Below are 21,787 nucleotides of genomic sequence, written 5' to 3'. Positions count from 1 at the left end.
TGTTTTTCTAATAGTAAAGTTAAAATTAAGAAGGCTGACGTAGTGGATATGTGTAGAACCTTGCTCCAAAATCAATAAAGATCCTAAGCTCACCTGAAACATGCAAAAGTCTATTGTGACCAGATCATAAAGGAAGACTCATCGAATGAGAGACTTACATCACATCAACTCCCCCCTCTCCCCCCAAGTAATTCAGACCAAAGTCAATGATTTTTTTTGGTAGCATATCAGTGTTTTCCAAGTTGAAAATCTTTTAATGATTCATTCTTCAGTGACTCATGTAACACCAGGAATTAAACACTAACATTTTCATGACTATCATAGATTAATTATTCTGATGGTAAATAACTGTTCTCTAGGGTAAAAAAAAATACAATGTAAATCACAAATATTTTAAAACTAGAGGACACGGATGAGTCAAAACAAGGATACAATTTACCAAGAATGATCTAGAAGTGGAAATTTGATATAAAAATGATCTCAGAGCCAATCAGAAAGGTAAGGATTTATAGCTGAAATGTCATTAAGGTCAGATATAAAGATTCCTACATTAATGGTGTTTTAAGTAGCAAAAAGGAGAAACTCCACCTGTTTGAGAACTTAGTCTTCTAAATAATTAATGGATAAATAGGCAAATCACAATTGGAGTGATGAAATATTTCAGAAGTAAAGGAAAGAAGTATTAAGTGGAACGGAGGTTTTAAGCAGTACATTCAAATAAATGTATAGACAAAAATTTGTTTATTAAAGCCCAAGAAAGTCTGAAAACAAATGAGTCAACTCCAGAAAATTGCTTTTTAAGAGGAAAGAAAGGATAGAAACTATCTGGAAAGAAAGTAGGGCCACAGCTACAAGAACAGGAGAGCCTAAGAAAATCGTGAGAGCATGACGCGCACGTTTGTGTCACTGCGCCCTAAAGCTCATTTGAAACAGTCTTCTGCGAGAAGTAAGTACCAGAACTGACTCGGAAAGAAACAGGAAAAGGAAAGAAGCCTGGACCCATGAAAAGAACGGGGCTGGTACTCACGGCCCCTACCCGCACCACCGCGGTCCCCGGGGTCCCCGCACGGCGGGGTCCCCGAGGCGGGAAAGGGGCGCGGGCCCCGCAGGCTGTGCCCCCGCCCCGCCCTCCCCCCCGGGCCCCGCCCTCCCCCCCGGGCCCCGCCCTGCCCCGCCCTGCCCCGCCCTCCCCCCCGGGCCCCGCCCCGCCCTCCCGCGGCTCCTCGCGTCCCCGGGCCGCGCCCCGCCCGCCTCCCCTGCACGCGGCGTGTGCGCGGCCGCGAGGGCGGCCGGGCGCGCGCCAGCGTGAACCCGACGCAGCGGCGCAGGGCGCGGGCGCTGGTCCGGCCGGAGGGGGCGCGCGGCGGGAAGTCGCACAACAAGGCCGGCAGGGAGGCCTGGGCGGTCGGCGGGCCAGCGCCCCTCCCCGCCCGACCCCGCGCAGTCGCCGGGCCCCGCCCCGTCGCCGGACCCCGCCCCAGCGCGCTCACGTTGCCGGTGACCGCCAGGTGCGTGACGCCCGCCAGGACGTGAACCCAGACGCCGGCGCTCGCAGACGAACCTGAGCGCGTCCACCCAGTTGTTGAGCGGAGCGAAGAGCGGCGCGAGCGGGCGGGCGGCCACGAAGATGGTGATGAAGCCGAGCTGCAGCGCTGCGGCGGACGCGAACAGTGTCACCCACCGCCAGGACCCTCCGCCGGCCGCGGCCCGCGAACCATGACTCCTGCCCGCCCGGTTTCAGCTGGTGGTAAGGGCCACCCGCGCCTGCAACCGATGGCCAACAGTGCCCGCCGTAAACCCTGACATCGCTTTTCCGGGAGCCCTTGGGAGCACCCCTGCCCATCAGCAGGGTCCCAGCCTCTGGTCACTCCTGCAGACTCAGCTGCAGGGCCCCTTCCCTCAGGAAGCCTCCCCTGACTGCTCTCACAGAGCTGGATGCGTTTCTGGCTGGACATTCAGCCTCCTTATGTAACTGTCCTCTCCGGTGCTTGGCCCACCCTGTGGGCTCCTGGCAGGAGCGACAACAGAACCTGCTTCCGACATTAGGGCTGATTTTAGGAAATGGCTCCTTGAAAGGACGTAAAATTCCTAAGGAAAACATCAGGTCCCATTGCCTGTTGTCCAATGGAGTGGAGACACAAGGTCCACCCTATGCACGTTATCATGGAAAAGCGTGTGTCTCCCTTGTGAACTCTTCTGCCCCCTGTCATCCATAGAACAATGCAGCTACTGTCACCCTTTTTGCTTTGGCTGCCAGGGAGCTCAGAGCAATGCATTGGCTTAGGTGCAGCCCTTCAGATTAAGAGTGTGCCAGCATTCTTTCTCCTCTGTTATCGAAGAGTAAGACCCTGGCTGCAGGGACTGGTGTCTACACTGGGCACAGACCCTGCCCTCAAAAAGTGCAATTGCCCCATGTGGGGAACAGCCCCTACCTGGCAAGAACACGTGCTGAGGGTCAGCCAAGAGTGTGGGCATCGAGAAACTGTCTAGAGAATATCAGCTCCCCAGGCCTATCGCCTCCCAGGTGTAGCCTTGCCTCTCGGGGTTCCTTAGCCCCCAGGGCCTGAGCACCCCACTTCTCACTCCCTACAGGAGGCTCTGGCCCAGGCTTTCCTGGGTAGGGGAGATTAAGGCCACTGCAAGAAAGCCCCATCAACTGGCCCCAGGTCTTTTTCCAAACCCTTGTGCCCAGGGTGCTGCCCCTTCCTGCCCTCAGCCAACCTTTCTTGAGCACTCCCCACTCTGGCCTCCTCAACTCCTTTCCTGATCTTTGTGGGCCTTACTCCACCAGGGAACCTCTGTCATGCTCACCCCTACAATCATGCTTCAAGGTAGATGAAGACAGGAATGCTGAGGCTGAAAGCCTTTCGGGTGTGTGGCTGCCCCTCCCACCCACGGTGATAGCCACGGCTGCCGCCACCACTAGGGCGCCTACCCATCCCTAGATATTCGTCAAACAGGTCCTCGCAGGGTAGAAGTTTGTAGTCCGCCTCCCAGGGCACCTGGCCAGCCACCATGGAAGCCCCCACCCTCCTCTTCTTGGAGCGGAGCCAGAATTTCTGCCACCAGTCCTCTAGCTTCCTGGAGACAGAGCACCCAGGGAAATGCCCCCGTTCTAACAAGTCAGGTCCTGGGCACCCTGCAAGTAAAGGGCACCAGGAGGAGGAGGGCCTGGGGCCACTGGGCAGGCAGAGCGAGGGGCGACGCTTCGGCCCTCTGGGGCATCACCTCCCCCAGCAACCCTGCAGTGCCCTCAGGAAAGTCTGCCTCACTCACAGGAGATCTGGGGACAACTGATCCCTCCTGGAAACTGCAAAGAGGTGTCAAGAGCTGCGTCAAGCTTGGGAGGGAGGGAGGAAGGGAGTAGATGAGGACAGTGGGGCTCATGGTATTGCTTCCCCATGCTGCCGCTCGTCCAGCGACACCCTGCACTTTGGAATCCTGAACTCAGCTTCCCAACACCACCTGCTCTGAGAGTCAGGGCCATGCCCAGTGAGGGCACATGGCTTGGCCAAGGTCCCACAGCTACCGTCTGAGGTTCCCCCGGGGAGTCGCCAAGGAGCTGCCATCACGGGAGATCAGGTGTGGAGAGAGATGGTGGAGGGCATCCAGCCTCCGGCCAGATAAGAAACCACGCCTGGGCAGGCCATTGAAGGCTCTGGCCTAGGACAGGGTCCTAGTTGCCTTGACTGGGGCCACAGTGGTGCCAGTGGGTGGCACTGGGGAGTTGGGACCCCAGTGGTCTGGGTATTTCTGTTAGGGCAGGTGAAACCAGGGGCCTCCCCTTGCTCCTCCCTCTAGTGTTGTGCTGGGGCCAAAAAACTCGATGGTCCATCCACAGCAGGCTGCAGACAGGATGGACTGGCATGGATGGGACAGGGCCCAGGAACCCAGGCTTCCTCCCCTCCAAAGTTATCCCCGGGGCGAGAGAACTCAGTAAGTGTCTGCAGCAACTCTGTAGTGTGGGGGCATCATAGATCCTGCGGGGCAGGTGGCTGGGGCAGAGCCTCCCCTACATTGCACATGAGTCGCTGAGGTCCACGAGGGGCCAGACCTTCCTTCTGTCCAACCTCTTCTCCCAGCTGGGGCTGGACTGGGGCTGCTGCCCCAGACACTCCCGGGTCCCACAGTCCCTGGATGCTTCCCAGAGTGGGGTGGGGTGGGTGATTCACGGAACAAGAATCTCCTGCACGTTGTTGATGATCTGCTTGCCCACTGTGATGACCAGGAGTTCCTGTGCCAACTCAATGAGGCAGCCTCCAGCTACACACTGCAGCATCAGGGCCTCAGATTAGCTTGTGGGAGGGACCAACCTCATGTCCACCCAGCTGTCTCTAGGCCTCAAAGGTGGCCCCCACCATGCCCTCATCGCCTTTTCAGACATGCAACAGGCACCTTGAGGATGGCCGAAACCCTCCCGCCTTCCTCCCTCTTCCCTATCTCACTCAAGCCCCCTCCCCAAGCCTTCCCCAGGACCAACTGGCAGGCTGTGCATGGGAGTGACCAGAGGCACTATCGTATGGCACCCTGGGTTCTTTTTGGGAACCAACGGGTCAAGCCTAGCCTCTGGCTCAAGAGAGGACCCAAGATGCAGGCCTCAACAGTGACTTGGTCGAGCCAGTGAGGGATGGGCCTGGGCTTTCAGGGGGAGCTCGTGGGGCAGCATGCCTTGCAAGGGGGTACCAAGCTAAAGGGTGTCATCCACTGCTATTGGGATGTCAGCCCACACTGCAGGATGTCTTCCCTACCAGGTGAGGAGAACCTGCCCGAGAGCACAGCCAATGCTGGGGAAAGCAGCGCAACATTGTTTAAACACCTGGATCTAGCCGTACCTGAGTCCACAGGGCCCTGTATTTCCAATACGGGAGCCAATGAAACTCATTTTTGCTTAAGCCACTTTGAGTTGGGAACTTTTCCCACTGATAACTGAAGGCTGCTGGACTGATGTGCATCGTGTGCAGTCATGGCCCTGAGTTGTGGTCCCATCTGCCCTGTCCCTAGAAAGCCCCTCCCCTCTTGTGGGAAAATGGAGAGTGTCCCTTGGGGGCAGCTACTCTGCAGGCAGCTGTCAGGCTGGGTCACAACCCAGACCCATGGGAGGTTGCTGTTCTCCCTCCTTCTTCATCAAAAAGAAGAGGGTCTTTGAGGTGAGGTGCTCAGCAGGAGCTGTTGGACCCCCACCTGTGTCCCCTTGGCCAAGCCCAGAGGCCACTTGTGGACTATTCCAGACACAGCCACTCATGCTGCCTCAGGGCGAGCCTGGCCCTCCGCCAGTGAGGAACCAGATGAACCGGGACAATCTGGGGGGTTTTCTATAGTGTCTCAGAGAGTCTGCGCAGGGTTGAGCCCACACGTCCTCAACAGCGGCCCCGCACTTAAGTACTCGCAGGTGCACCTCCTCCTGCCATCCTCCTCCGTTTGCATGCTTCCCGGGGTGACACCCCCACCAATTATGCGCACTCCAGTCTGTTGGGGTCAGCTTTGGGGGCACCCCACACACAGTGATGCTTCGTTCTGCACAGAAGCAGCTTCTGCTTCCTGAAAAAGCAGGCTCACACCTGGCTCTCAGAGCTGCTGGGCCACGCAAGGGAGCCTGCTGTGCTGGCGGGGGTGGAGGGGGCCAGCCCGGGAGACGCTGAGCCCCGGAAGGGCCGCCAGCCCCTGCACGCAGTGTGCCAGCCGAGTTCGCGGCAGCGGCATTGCCTCACGGTCCACCCCGATGACTGGAGCTCCGCTCAGGTGGGAATCGGGAGCCTCTAGGGACACGCGGATTGTGAGTGTTTTGTGGACGGCTGCGAGGGGGCAGAAGCCGTGCGAGGAGGCCGGCGTGGCGGTCCTAGGGGGCAGGAAGGGCCGTCAGCGGCTAGGGCCGGTCTCCGCGGGCTCACCGCCTGGTTGCGGACCCCAAGCAGGATGTGGCCGTTGCCCGGATAGCCCACGAACCTGGGGGAGAATCAAGGTCCAGAGGCAGCGCGTGACCAGCCCCGCCTGACGTCGGGCCGCGCCCGCCGCACCTGTGCTCCCGCGGCCACCCGGAGACCACCTGGCGAAGCGCGAAGCGGGGCGGGGCCTGGGGTGGGCGGAGACAGGTGGGGGGAGGTGGCCCGGCGGCGTAGGGGCGTGGCCAAGGCGGGTCGCGCGGGTAGGGCGTGGCTGAGGTGTGGGGGCGTGGCCGGATAGGTCGTGGAGGGGCGGGGCGGGATGTAGCTTGGGGCGGGGCAGGGCGGGTCGCTCCGAGGGCGGGGCCCAGGGCGCTGACCTGCCCTTGCAGAAGGCGATGCAGATGGGCCAGGAGCAGGAGTTGATGAACACCTTGAGGGGGAAGGCGTCCTCGAACTTGGTCTGGGTCCGATGCATCTCTGTGGCACAGCGGGATCCCGTCGTAAGACCACCTCACCCATGCAGAGATGGGGAAAAGGTCCGGATATTCTAAAGAAATTCTTTCAAGAAAAAATGCTCAATATCACTAATTATCAGAGAAATGCAAATCAAAACTACAATGAGGTATCACCTCACACCAGTCAGAATGGCCGTCATTCAAAAATCCAAAAATGACAAATGCTGGAGAGGCTGTGGAGAAAGGGGAACCCTCCTACACTGCTGGTGGGAATGCAGTTTGGTGCAGCCACTGTGGAAAACCGTATGGAGATTCCTCAAAAGACTAGGAACAGACTTACCATATGACCCAGGAATCCCGCTCCTGGGCTTGTATCCAGAAGGAAATCTACTTCAGGATGACACCTGCACCCCAATGTTCAGAGCAGCACTATTTACAATAGCCAAAACATGGAAACAGCCTAAATGTCCATCAATAGGTGACTGGATAAAGAAGAAGTGGTATATTTATACAATGGAATACTACTCAGCCATAAAAACCGACAACATAACGCCATTTGCAGCAACATGGATGCTCCTAGAGAATGTCATTCTAAGTGAAGTAAGCCAGAAAGAGAAAGAAAAATACCATATGAGATCGCTCATATGTGGAATCTAAAGACTCATGGACAGAGAATACAGACTTGTGGTTACCAGGGGGGTAGAGGGTGGGAAGGGATAGACTGGGATTTCAAAATTGTAGAATAGATAAACAAGATTACACTGTATAGCACAGGGAAATATACACAAAATGTTATGATAAATCACAGAGAAAAAAAAAAGAAATTCTTTCAAGAAGGGGCAACGTGTGGCATTCCTGGATTTCTTACCTCAAAACCATCTAAAAACGTTCTGTCGGTAAAGGAGGAACTGGGGCAAGAGATTCTAGGAAGTCACATGATGTAGCTCAGTGGGGCAGACAGGGCATAGTTGTGGGGGCCTGGGCAGTGGAGGTGCCCAGGAAGCAGGTGCTGAGATGGAGGTGGGAGCATCAAAGGTTAACCGGAGGTAGCACCTGAGACCAGAAAAGGGGGACACAGCCCCACTTGCAGGAACACTGAGTGGCTCCCCCAGGGCCCTGTCCCTGGGTCCCCTCACCTGGAGCCTCTCCCTGGGCACCCACCCACCTCCCACTGCCCCCCTCCATTTTGTCTGCAGAATGCTGCCCACCCCACCCTCCTCCCTAGGTGTGCTCTGAGCTTTGTCCCTCTAGGACTGCAGTTTGTGGGATGGATGGATTGGCTCATCAGCACTCGTCCTTAGGAAATGGAAAGGGGTCTGAGGAAGGTGTGGCGAGGCAGGCGAAGAGGGGGAAAGAGAGGACTCACCTGCGAGGGGCAAGGATTCCTGTTGACCCAGGGTGAGGCCTGGAGTACCCAGGAGGGCCACTTCCTCTCCCGCCATCAAGGCCCTGCTCACTGCTATTGGAGGGACTTTTGGGGGTGGATGTGACATGTCCCATCTGGGCCTCGTTCAGACATGAAATAAGTCGTGTTCTGATGTGATGCAGCTGGGCTGGGTCAGTGCCAGCCAGCCTCGGCACTCACCCCATTTTGTCAGGACATGGGCCAGGGCCACGGCCACATAGGTCTTGGAGAGGATGAGGGTGAAGATGAGGTTCAGGATGGACCCCATGAGGCTGGTGATGCATGACGACTGAGGAGAGATGGCAGGTCAGAGCAGGTGACAGGGAGTGGGGAGACCACAGCCCCACCCACCCAGCAGGAGCAGACAGTGGAAGCTCACCCAGGCTGCGAGGAGCGTGTTGTTTGACCTGGACACCAGGATGGCCAGGATGGCCCTGTACAGGATGACGGACACCAGGCACATGACCATCACGGCCACCTGCGGGCAGCCAGATGCCTGAGCCGCCGTGCTGCTGTCCTGGCACCCCAGCACCCTCAGGCCACAGCCCCCACAGCAGTACCACCACTGCTGCGTGTCTAGACCAGGCTGTGCTCCGTGCCTCCTCTTGCTGGGGTTGCGGGCCAGTGCAGCATGGTGGGCAGGGAGAGGTGGGGAAGGGTGGTCATTTAGAATTAGAGATGGGCAACATTTGGGTGTCAAAGGGCCCCTGTGCATTGTTAGCCCCAGGTGCTAGAGAACCCACCCCACTGGCTCACCAGCCCCAAACGGGGAATTCCTGACATCTTGGAAGGGGAGGGAGTGGGTCAGTTAGGAAGCCTCTAGGGCTGGAGGGCAAGGCAGGGTGTGAGGGGCCCCTGTGCTGGGATTGCCCCCCCATCTTGAAGGATGCCCAAGCCCACAGCTGGAGAAGCCTTCCCAGAGGCCCCTGTCCAACACACACCCACCTCTTACCACCCGGACCCCTAACTTGGCTGCAGGCTTTTCCCCCTCCCTGGAGCCCAGGTAACGGGGGCCCTTCTGGTGACAGCAAGGGTCTTGTGGCTCCCAGAGGAAGCATGAGGAGGATGGGAAGGAGGACACAAGCTGACCCCTGAGGCTCAGGAGGACAGAGGCATGGGGGGCGGGGAGGGCAGTGGCGACCCCTCACCATCGTCATGACCACCACGGAGCCGGCCAGCACCAGCACAGGCGGCTCCTCTTGGGGAAGTAGGGCTCGTCCTCACCGGCGGTGGGGCTCAGGGCTGTTGTGGGAGCTGAGGCGGCCACCTGAGGCCACGGCCTCTCCTGGAGGGAAGCCAGTGCTCAGCGGGGGTGCGCGCTCCGTGAGCGACCAGACCACCCACCACGATGTCCTCACGGTTGGAGCAGCCCCAGGGGTGGGCCTGCATGGTGCTCTTGCACTCCAGCATCCCAAGAGGACACGGCCCACAGCGCCATGAACAGGCTGAAGAAGACGGTGCCACCATGGTGGTGGTCCAAGGGCTGGCCAGCCTGCGGGCGGGGCGGGGAGGGGGGGTTCTGGCTCATTTGGGGCTGGTGGCCCCTGCACTCCCTCCCTGTCCTCCCTTTAGGGATGGCCCCGCCTGGTCTGTGTCTGCCCATCATTGTGTTTCGGCAGCAGGTGACTTGTTCCCTAGCACAGGTAGAGAAGATGTCGCCCCAGGAGGGCCCATAGCCAGTCCCACCCGCACCTGACTTAGATGATGCAGATGAAATTTGAGACTTTTGAGTTGTCGGTATCTAGGTGAGATTTTGGACTTAGAGTTGATGCTGCAGTGGGTGAGACTTCAGGGACACTGGGTTGGGGGTGAATGTATTTTGCACATGGATGGATATGAAGTTTTGGGGGCCAGAGGGTGGACTGTAGTGAATTGAATTATGGGCTCCCCAAAGATGCGTCCACCTGGGACCTCAGAATATAATGCTATTTGGAAGGAGGGCCTCTGCATGTGTAATTAGGATAAGGCTCTCTAGATGAGCACACCCTGGATTAGGGGAGGGTCGAAAACCAATGACACAGAAGAGGAAACAGACACAGAGACACGTCGAGGGAGGGGCCACACGAAGATGGAGGCAGCAGTGGGAGTGATGCAGCCCCGGACCAGGGAACAGGAGGATTCCTGGCAGCGACCAGGAACCAGGGGGCGTCACGGACCCGGTTTTCCAGAAGAAACCAGCCCTGACACCACCTCAGTGTTAGACTCTGACCTTCAGAATTGTGAGGGAACCGCTTTGTTGTGCTAGGGCCCCCCTTTTGTGACAATGTGTTACAGCAGGCCTAGGTCCCCAGGAGTGCGGCAGGGGGGCGTCTGTCTGTGGGTCTGTCCTGGCAGCAGGGCTCCAGGCCTGTGTGTGGGGCATGCTGGCAAGGCCGCTGGAGACGACGACACACCGCGCGGTGCACGGGGCTCAAGGACTCCAGGGAGCCGCCCGTCCCGGCCTCTTGAGTTGGGAGCTCTGCGCAGCCCGTCTGTGCCCGAGAGGTCTGCCTGCCCTGGGCCCCCAGCTGACCTTGGCCAGCCACACGCAATAGCACAGTCATAGTGAGAGTGAGGAGCGGGCGTCTCCCGGCGCAGGCCCTCCGCTGAGCGCCGCGCCGTGCTGGCCAGTCGTGGCCCGGGGTTGGGGGGGCATGGTGCCGTGGGGGTTACGTCACTCACAGGGGCTTGCCTTTGACAGGGACCGAGCTGGGGGTGCAGGCAGGGCAGGACCCAACCCGGGGGAGCTGCCGCTCTCACTTTGGCCCCCTCGTGCCTGGACCAGGGCACAGGCGCTGGAGAGCAGCCAGAAAGGGCAATCATGGCAGAGCAGGCACATCTTGACGCTGCCCTGCTGCCACACAGCTCCTGCCTCAGGGCGGTGGGGGCGTGCTGTGGGCGCCATGGAGGGCCTGCCCTCCCCTTGCCCTCTCCCGCCCCAGCACTTCTTTTAAAGATGTGCACCATGATGATTTTTAGGTCACTTTTGGAAGTTTCAGCTCCACAATAGGGTAAAACGCAAGCCAGCCATTTCTTTATCAAAAAAGCTGACACCATTGTGAGAAGCAAGGACGAGTGCCAGTGACACGAGCCTGCGAGTACAGCTGTCCCCCTGTCAGTCCGGGGGCACACCTGTCCCCCGTGTCCGCTTGGGAACAGCCGGTCTACCTACCAGCCTTCCAGCCAAGTCCACAGGGCCCCCGTGCCACCCTGTGGGCAGGGGTGTGCTCAGTGTGCACCTCCGGCCCCAGCTCTGCACAGGGCCTGCACACCCACCTCAGGAGACACCGGGGAGGCCTGGGAGCCGAAGGGGAGAGGACACTTAGGTAGGTGTGCCTGAGAACACCACGAAACAGCCCGCCAGGAACACCACACCAGTGTGCCCACCACTGCTGCTGGCAGGAGCCAGCCTGGGCAGAGCCCTGCAGAGGGGGCACTGGGGTCAGCTGTCAGGGACCTGGTGGCCGTGCCCCCAGTGCTGGGCTGAGCCTGAGGTGGGGGTCTCCACAGCCACATTTCTCCTCCAGGGAGCACACTCAGCCAATGCTGAGTCTTCTAGGAGGAAACTGAGGGGACCGGTCCTCAGGGGTGTCCCCTGGCAGCTCTGGGTACAACTCCTCGCTCCTGGCCTCTGGCCCTCCCACCATGCTGACCTGGGCACCAAGCCCAAGGGCTCTACCCAGGTGCTTCCTGCCCCCTGGACACCCCTTTCCTGAGCCCTATCTGCCTCCAACCAACTCCTGGGGTGGGTGTCCCCTCTTTGACAGGCATATCGCCCACCCATTCCCAGTTCTGGGAGCCTGGGGGTCATTCTGGATGCCTCCGGCTCTGCACCCAGCCCCACCATGGCCAGGTCCTAAGGTGCCCCCCAGTCCCTCAAGTGTGCACCCTGTCTGCCTCCCAAAGGTCTAGCCCAGGTCCATCCCAGCCTGGTGTCCTGTCTCCCCTGCATTGGCCAGTGACTTCTATAAAATGCAAGTCTGTCTAGAACCCAGCCAAGGACCCCACCCATCGGCCATCCATGGCCTGCACCTGGCCTTGCTGTCCCGGGGCCCTGCTCCTCCTCGGCCCCAGGAAGGAGCCCCAGGTCCTTGTGCACGTGGGCTGTGCCTTGGGCATCAGTGCTCTGGCCCTGCGCACCCTGCGTGGCAGCCCCCGACCCCGTCCAGGTCCACAGCAGTTGTGGATGGCCTCCCTTTCTGTGTCACCCAGAGCTGGGACACTCCACAAAGGCAGGACCCCCTGCCTCGCACAGCACCCTGACACGGCTCACAGTTTGAACGGAGATGTGCGCAGCATGAGTGCACAGGCCCGGGGGGGCAGGCACACTTGCTGTCTTTGGGGGCAAGACAGGACTTCAGGTGACTAGGGCACAGAACTCGGGGGAGGTGGAGGCTGTGAGGAAAGCAAGGAGCCTGGGGCTGCCCAGGGCAGATGGCCATCCCAGAGGTGCCAACCTGTCTGGAGGAGGGGAGACAGTGGGCCCCTGGGCCTTGGGCAGGGTGACCGCTGTGCCAGGAGTTCCTGGGGTGGCCCAGGACTTCACTGGACATGTCTGCTGGACCAGGGACATTGAGGACTGGGGTTGAAAGGGGCTCTTGCTTGCAGAAAGGGGTTCCCAGACCCGCACCAGAGCCTTACGAGGGCCCCAAATGGTCACAGTGCTCGGGTACCTTACTGAGGCCAGACGGCTGGGCAGAAGCAGGGTTCGGCCAGGGCACGCTGGCCTAGGAGGGGTTGGTGTGGCCAGTGGCTGAGCCCCATGCATGGCTCCCCTCCTGGGGACATCGGTTAGCAGACTGTTACCCAGAAGACCAAGCTGGGGCCCAGAAGTCCCTGAGGGGCACGGGACTCACCGAGCCAGGTGAAAGGGGCAGCCGTCTTCTCCCCGGGCACCGGCGCACCTGGTCCAGAGGCTGGTACTCGTTCCACTGGTGCCCGCGGGCCCAGCGCTGGAGCAGCACCTGCTGCTGGCTGAGGCCCAGAGCCCGCGGACTCTCTAGGGGCACCACCAAGGGGCCCTGGGGATGAGAAGCCATCGGGCAGGGAGATCCCAGGATGGTCCGGGCATCCTCCCCCACCAGACGCTATTCTAGGTCTGGGGGCTTCAGCACCCCCACTGTGGGCAGACGGCCAGACAAACCCCGGGACTCAGGACTGCTGAGGACAAAAGGGTCACGCTGGGGGCTGGCATCCAGGAAGGCCCCTCTGAGGAGCGCACATCTGTGTTAAGCCCCCTGGCCTGGGGCTCCCAGGTTCCAGGTCCAGGGCAGTGGAGGGGCCTGGAGGGCGGCCCTGGGAGGAGCTGGTGGCTGTGGTCAGTGGGATCCGTGTCTCCGGGCAGGGATCTGGCAGTCCCTGGCCATGGCCAGGCCAGTGGGGCAGGCCGTCCCGGCCCCGGCCAGCAGGGAGAGCATGCCCCTGGGTGAGGGGGTGCCGGGCGTGGGCACTGGGCCACTCCCTGTGCACGCCCTCACTGACCCCTCGGTGGCATCTCAGGGTCACACAGCAGTGGGTGGGGGACTGACCTGGGGCCCTTAGGCCCCGTCGCCCCTCCCTGCAACTCTGAGGGCCTCATGGTGGGCGGCTGCAGGGGCGGGGAGTCAACAGCCTCCAGACCCAGAGGGGGGACATTTTGTCAGGGGTGATGGTAAGGCTGACGAGTCTGGTACTGTGGCCGCTGGCGAGGTGAGCACCCCTCCCTGGCGATGCCTCGGTTTACCTCGCTATGTGACAGGCACATGAGACCTCCCCCTCCTCCCTGAGAGGGAAGCCGCCCAGGGAGACTGGGCCCGTGGTGGGCGCGCCGCAGGCCACACCGGGCCCAGTCATGCACAGGGGTGCTGCTGACCACAGCTGCCGTCGTGGGAGGGCAGGGCCCGCTGCCTCACATGCCTGGGCAGGACCTGGGATCCTCCTCATCCAGACACTCACCCTCTGGCGGCAGCCTGAGCCTCCCGCCCCAACCCAGCTGGGCCCCTCCGGCCCCAGGATTCATGTCATGCAGGGGGAGGGCTGCGCTGAAGACAGCCTCCCCCAGCAGCTGGTCGATCCCAAGCAAGCCTTTTTTCTTGTGGCCGTAGGGGGTCTTGGCCAGGATCTCAAACAGCTGCGGGTGGTGGGGAAGGCACCAGTCACAGGACAGCGGGGCAGGGACATCCTGGCCCTCCTGTCTTGGGACTCAGCCCACGGGTGGCCTCTTGGGGCCCCTGGTGACAGCGGTGAAGACACACCCAGGTCCTGCTCATGTCACCGGCCCACATGGCACGACCCCTCTTTGTAGACGGGAGGCCTTGGCTCACGGCAGTCATGTCTGGGTTTGAACCCATGCCCTGGCCAAGCGCAGCCCACTCTGCATGGACCCTCGGTCTGGGCAGGGGTCAGCCTCCACCTGGAGGCCTGTCTTGGGGGGGCCTGGCCCCTGAGGGGCAGCCCACGTGGCCTGGGCCTTCGGTTGTCAGCAGCCGGTTCTGCTGGGCAGTCCCATCCCAGCCGCTGCCCCAGCACAGGCCCCCGGGGGGCCCAGCTCTGCCCGCCCCTCTCAGGCCGCTGCAGTTGCTGGTCTGCTCTGGCCCTTGGCTCCCTGCCTCACTGGCCAACAGGGCCCCCCGCCCTCTGGCCCAGCAGTCTTGGCTGTCTGTCCCACAAACCCTTGAATGTGAGACCCAACTGGGTCCCTGGGGTCCCCGAGAAGCGCGGGCCAGCTCTGCCTTTGCAGCCTGGGGATGTGCTCCCCTTGTGGAGAGAGGAGGGGTGGCCTCTGAGCCTCTGGCCCCACCTTGGGGTCTCCGGCCGGGGACACTGTCCCTCTGGTCAGTATGCAGAAAGGTCTTCCTGTATCCACGGGGGCCTCTGCTCCCGGGGGGCAGAGTTTCTGGGGCTGCAGCCTTTCAGGCCTGGGTCAGGGCGCGGGGCTTACGGCAGGACCCTGCTCACAATGTGGTGCCTTGCAGGTGCTGGGGAAGAAGGCGTCCAGGTCGCCACTGCCGAGGACCCTGCAGGGTGAGGGGCGCTGGGCCCAGGCCTACCCCATGCCTCGGGCCGCAGCCGCGGGCCCTGGGCAGCACGGGCAGCTCCCGTTGTGCCTCTTCTTTCCCAGAGGCAGGAGCACACGGCAGGTTCTCTGGCTGCAGCAGAACCCCTCACAGGGCAGAAGGAGTGGACTGCGCTTGGGCAGAGGGTCCCATGGCCACCTGTGTGTCTCCTGAAGCTCCGAGCTCGGGGCCACAGGCCTCTCTCTGGGAGGTGTCTGATGGTGGCCTGTGTGTCCAGATGGTTGACCCGAGGGCCCTCCCTGGGACACCAGAGTCTTGGGAAGCCCTGGGGTAGGGCAAAAGTGAGGAAGGCTGAATCTCCCCCCAGCCCAGAAAGCAGGTGTTCTCAGCGTGGGCAGTGAGACCCTGAGGGAGTTTCTGGTGCTGGTCACCCACGCGGGTCCCCACCAGGCCTGACGCCGCCCTAACCTGCATGCTGGCTGTGGCTGTGTGACTCGCTTTGGCCAGTAACAGGTCCATGGAAGAGGCGTCTCCAGCGGGGCTTCCAGGAGCCAGTGTGGACACGCCACCTGCACTTTCTGTGTGAGAGGGAACCTCCACCCTCCCGGGCCCACCCACCACAGACCCATGGCTGAGCAGGAAGCGGAGCTCTGAGTCCAGCCACTGAGCTGGGGGGTGCTCGTTCCACACCACAACCTGACTGTTCTGACTGATACGATGACACGTAGGTGAAGCGGACATGCATTGAGAGCTTGCACACCTGGGACTGATGGCCTCTAGTTGAAAAGCTCTGGAAAGGAGCGTTTAGGCGGAGAGCCCCACATTTTAGTTCTCACTTGTTCCTTCTTCATCCCTGGTTCTTCGTCAGGCCTGGGACCCATGTGAGTCTGCCCGGCCGGCCGGGTGGGGCCATCTCACCTGGACAGCTTACTGGCTGTGAACTGGCAGGAGTAGGACTCGGGGGACACGTCAGGCACTTCCTCCAGAAGGATGTTGGAGACGCCCAGCTGCTCCAGTGGGCTGGCCATCCAGTTGGAGGCCTGGCTGGGCAGCTCCTGGAAGGGGACACGGACGCCATGCGGTGGGGTTGGGTGTGCGGGTTTGCAAACAGGGCAATGGGAGAAAGGGCTCCAGCCGAGGGAACAGCACCGCCCTCCCCGGGCCATGCTACAGACCCTGTGGGGAGACCAGGCAAGCCCCTTCCCCTCTCTGGGCCTCAGACTCTAGGGCTGCTCTGCTGGTCAGTTTGAGGCCCAGAACCTCTCATGGCAGAAGGGACAAAGGGGTGGTGACTGTCTCTTTGTCCAGCCCCAGGCCATGCTGGGCCAAGGGAGCCCACAGACTGGGTGCAGAGCTGCCCTGAGCCTGCCATCCTGAGTTCAGCCGGGAGCTGCAGCCCCTCCACCCCGTGTCCCCTGTCTGCAAAGCTGGCCCTCAGGGGGCGGCCTGGAGGGGGTCTGCGCCTGGAGGGGTCCAGGTGGTCAGCTCAGAGCCTTGGCTGCCGCACTGCTCCCCCCTCCCCGAGCCACCACGGGTGCCACCCCTCATCTGACTTGCCAGCGAGGCTTCTTGGTGCGCCGTGTGCTGGGGGGAGCAGAGACGGAGTGGGGGCCCCGGGCTTCCCAGCACTGGCAGTGGCACTGGGACACGGGGTGCAGTCACGAGGGACCCTGGCTCCTGGGAGCACCTCCAGGCCCTCTCTCTGCCCGCCACAAGGCCCCAGGTACCTGCAGGGGCAGCTGCAGACGCAGGTCCTCTGCGCCAACAGCAGAGCACGGACCGGGGGCGCCGAGGAGGAGGTAGTGCACCGCGCTCTCCTCATCCTGGACGTCACGCTGCGGGGACAGGGGCTCTGTGAGAGCCTGGGGCACACGTGGGCTTGCACATGCGTGTGTGCGCAGGTGTGGTCATCTTTATGAACTTGTGTGCACATGTGAGTGTGTGTCCTTTCACACTCAGGAAGAGAGGCTTCCTATAGCCACGGTGGCAACTGACCAGCACTGGTTTTAAACTATCTGATGAATGACAAGTTCCTTCTGTGGTCCTGCTCCAGGAAGTCGACTGTCAGGGCTGCTCCTGTTTGGAAGTCAGCCAAGGAGGGACAGACAGACACCGCGAGGCTGCCAGCTGCCCCCCGCCCCCGCCGGTGCCTGCAGCACGCTGACCTCAGTGGGAAGTAAACCCAGCTGCTTCAGTGAACAGCGTCTCGGCCTTCGACAAGCCACCAGGTATCCGGGGGCGTTACGCACATGTGATAGAAGTGAGCACATGACTGTGCAGATGTGGGTGGGCATGGCAGTGCACACGTGTGCAGACGTGACAGGCTCTCCCGGAGCCCAGAGGGGGAATTTTCATTTCCAGGGTCTGCTGTCTCTCTGTGTGCACCTGCTTCCCAAATCAGTGATTCTCAGCCTCAGGGGTTCCCTGACCGTCCTGGGCCAGATGCCTGCTTCGGCAGGAGGAGATAACCTGGCCTGCGGTCAGTGGTTCCGCAGCTGTAGGGGGCTCAGGGAGGAGGCCCCCCGCAGGACTCTGGGGCTTGATCTGTTGCAAGGCTCTGGACGCCACACCCTCAGGCCCTGTGGGGCAAGGTCACAAATCACTGAACGAGTGCAGAGCCAGGGCCTACAACCAGCCCCACGTGCCTGCTCCACGTGCAGCCCAGCCGCAGGCAGCTTACCCAGGAAGGCGCCCCCCCCGCCCCTGCACGCCCGTCTTGTCCAGGGTGGCACTGTCCTGCTGCTGACCCTACCTCAGGTCTTCCCCTTGAAGGGCATCTTCCAAACTTCAGGGCAGGACAACGGAGCCCAAGAGGGGCAGAGGCATTGCTGGGGGAGGCGTGGTCAGAATTAGGGGCTGCGAAGGGCCCTGGGCTTGAGGGGCGTGGAGGGGCCAGAGCCACAGGCCTGTGAGGAAACCCTGGGCCCTGGCTTGCTTACACACTGAGGCAGCTAAGGGGCTGGTGGACACCAGAGACCCCCTGGAACCGCGGCCAGACAGAAAGGAGGGAGGCTGCTGCGCACCCTGGCTTTCCAGCTGAGGCTCCCGGGCCGTGCCCCAGGAGCACAGTCTGTGCCATAAGAGGAAGAAACGCGCCTTAGGAAGGAGCGCGGAGCTGAAGCGGGCCTGTCCTAGCCCCCAGAACCGAGCTCAAGCAGGCCCAGGCGACCTGCCGGTCACCTGGCTGCCTTTCAGAACAAAACAACACTGTATGGGAAGTTCACAGAACGAGCAGAGGCAGACCCAGAGATGAACCATACAGCCAGCAGAAGATGGCTATAAATAATGTCAGTTATTAAGTCAAAAGAGGAAAAGGAGTAAAGAATGGAAGAAATGGTCTGAGTAACAATTGGAACATTTCAAGAGAGAATTAGAATTTATGAAAAGGGTTCAAACGAACATTCTGAAACAGCAGAACACAGCGTATGACATTAAGAACTCGTTGGACAGGTTTCATAATAGACTAGACTCAACAGAAGACAGGGCTGCCAAACTTAAGGCTAGACCAGTAGGAAAGTGAAGCTCAGAGGAAAAAGAATGGAAAGAGCAGAGCAGGGAGCAAGGCGGTCGCGGTCACGGTCAGAGGGCCAGCAGACTGCCCTGAGAACCAGGAGGGAGAAGGAAGGACGCGACCTGTGAACACGAATGTTTCCAAATGATGGAATAAAGCAATCCAAAGACTCAAAATGCTCAATGACCCCCACACAGGATTTAAAAACTGACACGTAGGAAAACCATGGTATAGCGTAGCTTTGCTGTGTTACAGACAAGGCGAGATCTTAAAAACAGCAGGAGAAGCAGCACTAGCTACAGCAGCCAAGACATGGAAGCACCTCGACGGTGCCCGTCGACAGATGACCGCATAGAGAAGATGTGGTGTGTCTATACAATGGAGTACCACTCGGCCGTAAAAAGACGAAATCACGCCATTTGCAGCAAGATGGTTGGACCTAGGGATTGTCATTCTAAGTGAAGTAAGTCAGACAGGGAAAGACAAGAAGCATATGATATCACTTACACGTGAAATCTTAAAAAAAGATACAAATTTTATTTACAAACCAGAAATAGTCTAGAGGACATAGAGAACAAACTATGGTTACCAGTGGGGAAGAGGGGAGGGAAAAATGAGGAGTTTGGGATTAACAGATACACACTACTGTATGTAAAATGATAAACAAAAAGGACCTCCTGTACAGCACAGGGAACTAAATTCAGTATTTTTCAATAACCTATAATGGGAAAGAATCCGAAAGAAAAAGTGTGTGTATGTACGTATCTGCACAACTGAATCACTTTGCTGTGCACCTGAAACTATCATTGTACATCAACTACACGTCAATAAAAAATAAAATGGGAAAAAACAGCAGGAGGAAAAAAAAACCACATTATTTTTCAGGGGCACAATAACAATATAGGCACAGGCTTTCCCAACTGAAACAGTGGCGGCCAAGACAGTGGACTGACGTCTTTAAAGTGTTGGGGGAAATACTGCAAACTAGAATTCTTTGTCCAGTGGAAATGCTCTTCAGAAATGAAGGCTAAATGAAGACATTCTCAAACCTTCAAAATCTGAGGGATTTTGTCCCAGCACATCTGCTCTACTGGAAACACTAAAGGAAATTCTTCATGAAAGACATAATTGCAGGTGGAAGTGCAGGTGTGCAAGGATGGATGCACAGACCACGAAGGACGAATACACAGTGAGTGGAAAGGACAACTATGTGAGTTCATTGCTGCATTAATCACAATAGTCAAAAAAAGGAAACAACCCAAATGCCCATCATAAACCCAGAAGTGGAATTGCTGGATCACACGTGGCAGCTCTGGGCTTAACTTTGGGGGACCCACCGTGCTGTCCTCCGCGGCAGCCGCACCAACCCGCGTTCCTGCCAGCAATGCACGAGGGGCCCGATTTTTCTGCATCTTCACCAGCACCTCTTTTCTGTTTTGTTTTTGTAGCTGTTGTGGTTGTTTAAAGAACAACCATCCTGGTGGGTTCGAGCTCGGGGTGTTTACTTCTCACATGGGTCTTCCTGGTGCTGCGTGGGGAGTGGCATTGGCCAGGGGGAGCACAGGTGGGCGCGGCTGCAGGCCCCTGGGGAGATGTCGGTGGCTTGGGGCAGACGGGGCAGTGGGCTGGGGAGTGAGGAGGTGGGCCGCTCCGTCTGTGGGGAACCCCTTCCTGTGTCTCCCGGGCGTGTCCTGCCCACCCCATCCTCCAGCACAGCAGCTGGTGCTGGCGCTGGCTCAAGAGGTGCCGTTGGGTGAGGAAGGGGAGGCCTGGTCACTGAGGACGGTGACCTGGGCCACTGTCCTCCTGCCACCCGTGGGCGCCCCACCTGTGTCCCCACCCCCAGCACCAACGTGGGCACAGCTGGCAGATACTGGGAGGGGTCACTGATCCAGGGCTTGGCAGGGCTTCCCACCTTGTGGGCGGCCACCTGGTGTCCACCTGGCTGGAAGGAAGGGACAAGGAGTGGTGGCGTCTGGCCACATGGGCAGACACGCTTGGGGGCGGGGCCAGCTGGGCCCTCTCCAGCTGCTCCAGGGGCTGCCACGGCCGCCGAGCGCCCCGCCTGGGCTGTGGGCCGGGCTAGGTCTGAAGGCAGCCTGGGCAGGACCCAGGGGTGCCCACTGTGCAGCCTCCAGAGTCTGGAGAAGAGCTGGACGGCCCCTCAGTGCCTGCGGACAGGCCAGAGGTGGTCACGGCCCTGGAAGTGGAACCCTTCGGTTTCTAGACGTTCCAGGTGAGTGAGGCCTGTTTCTCTGAGGCTCATCGCACCTGTGTTGTGGGGGGCAGGGAGGGGGGCACCTTCCACTCTCAGGCCATGGGGCTGGGCAGCACCCTGGAGGCAGAGGGGGGCCCAGGAAGACCAGGCAAGAGGACACTCCGCAGCAGGGCCTCTGGGGTCTGGGGCCCAGCATCTCCCCCAGCAGCCTCCCCTAGGGTGTCTGTGGACCCCAGGGATTGGGGGGAGCCCCTAGAGATGGACTTGGGGAAAGAAGGCCCACAGCAGGTGGGGACTTTTCTGCAGGCCCCAGGAGGTGTGTCCTCCTCTGGGTTTGACCCTGGGGACAAGGCTGACTGGGGGGAGCCTGAGGCACGGACAGAGGCCTTCAGGATCCTTGGGGCCGCACAGTGGCTGCCCTGGGCCCTGGGGATCTGCTGGAGCCTGAGACAAGGTTGGGCCTAGTGCCCTCACCCCAGCGCTTTTAAAAAGGCATCTGGGCCCCAGGGTGACCCGAACCCCCATCCCATCACTAACCTGGACCCTGACTCTTACGTTGGCCTAAACCTACCCCATCATAACCTCACCCTTCCATAGCGCTGACCCTCACCCTCTCTAGCCCGTCTACAATTAACCCGCACCCTGACCCCGACCCTGACCCTGATGCGTGCATCTGCCCCGGGATCGGGCCCTCCCCATCACCTGTGTGCTGACGACCTGGCAGGCAGCAGAGAAGCAGACGCAGCCAGTGCCCGCTCTCCACCCAGACCTGACTCCAGTCCTCTCTGCTGTGCTCGCTCAACCCCAGAGGGTGCAGCCCGCGTCCCTGCTCCTCCCCGGGCCCACCTGCTGCCCCTGGGCCCTTTCAACCCTCAGAACAGGTAGTCGTGTTGTAAGAATTACTGTTTCAACACACGTTGCACTGATCCATTGCTCTGCAGCCCCTTGCGTCTCCCCTTGCTGGTGGCTCACTGGCCTCCCTGGAGCGGCCTCATCTGGCCTGTCCCGGGGATCTCTGCTCATCCCGCAGGGCGGTGGCCCGACAGTGAGGGTGAAGGACACCCCCTCTCCCATCGCTGGGGCAGCTGAGGGTTTGGGGGTTGCTGAGGAGCAGGAGGGAAGACCCGGTGGGTGTTGCAGGGGCCGCTGTCCCCAGGTCCCTGTGTCCCCTTCATACACCTACAGCAGACTGAGCCTGGGCTGGGCAGCAGGGCGGGGGGCCGGGCAGCGGGTAGCTGCCTCTGCGGCTGGCTATGCTCCCGTAGGAGTCCCCCTTCTCTGGCCCGGGGACCACGCTGGTCAGGACAGCACCGCCCTCTTCCGGGACCTGTCTGCGCAGCAT

The 21,787-nt window shown here is 60.1% G+C and overlaps 1 protein-coding gene across 1 annotated transcript in view; it reads right to left on the bottom strand.

The window, feature by feature from the left end:
* ANO7 (anoctamin 7) overlaps positions 1-21,787 on the bottom strand; it is a 26,403-nt gene extending 4,616 nt beyond the window's left edge. Inside the window, 26 exon segments of the mRNA XM_072960694.1 lie at positions 1,238-1,652; positions 2,936-3,081; positions 4,173-4,270; positions 5,889-5,943; positions 6,260-6,359; positions 7,923-8,031; positions 8,122-8,220; positions 8,891-8,928; positions 8,931-9,027; positions 9,087-9,159; positions 9,161-9,234; positions 10,498-10,571; positions 10,574-10,589; positions 11,044-11,094; positions 11,097-11,143; positions 12,578-12,613; positions 12,616-12,742; positions 13,708-13,830; positions 14,658-14,672; positions 14,674-14,716; positions 15,635-15,771; positions 16,444-16,551; positions 17,186-17,295; positions 19,740-20,315; positions 20,499-20,562; positions 21,629-21,787. Coding sequence (XP_072816795.1) covers positions 1,238-1,652; positions 2,936-3,081; positions 4,173-4,270; positions 5,889-5,943; positions 6,260-6,359; positions 7,923-8,031; positions 8,122-8,220; positions 8,891-8,928; positions 8,931-9,027; positions 9,087-9,159; positions 9,161-9,234; positions 10,498-10,571; positions 10,574-10,589; positions 11,044-11,094; positions 11,097-11,143; positions 12,578-12,613; positions 12,616-12,742; positions 13,708-13,830; positions 14,658-14,672; positions 14,674-14,716; positions 15,635-15,771; positions 16,444-16,551; positions 17,186-17,295; positions 19,740-20,315; positions 20,499-20,562; positions 21,629-21,787 — 2,990 coding nt within the window.

Source organism: Vicugna pacos, chromosome 5 (genome assembly GCF_048564905.1).
Source record: "Vicugna pacos chromosome 5, VicPac4, whole genome shotgun sequence".
Lineage (NCBI taxonomy): Eukaryota > Metazoa > Chordata > Mammalia > Artiodactyla > Camelidae > Vicugna > Vicugna pacos.
Note: the sequence above shows the minus strand (reverse complement) of the source record. Positions and strands in the feature narration are given on the sequence as shown.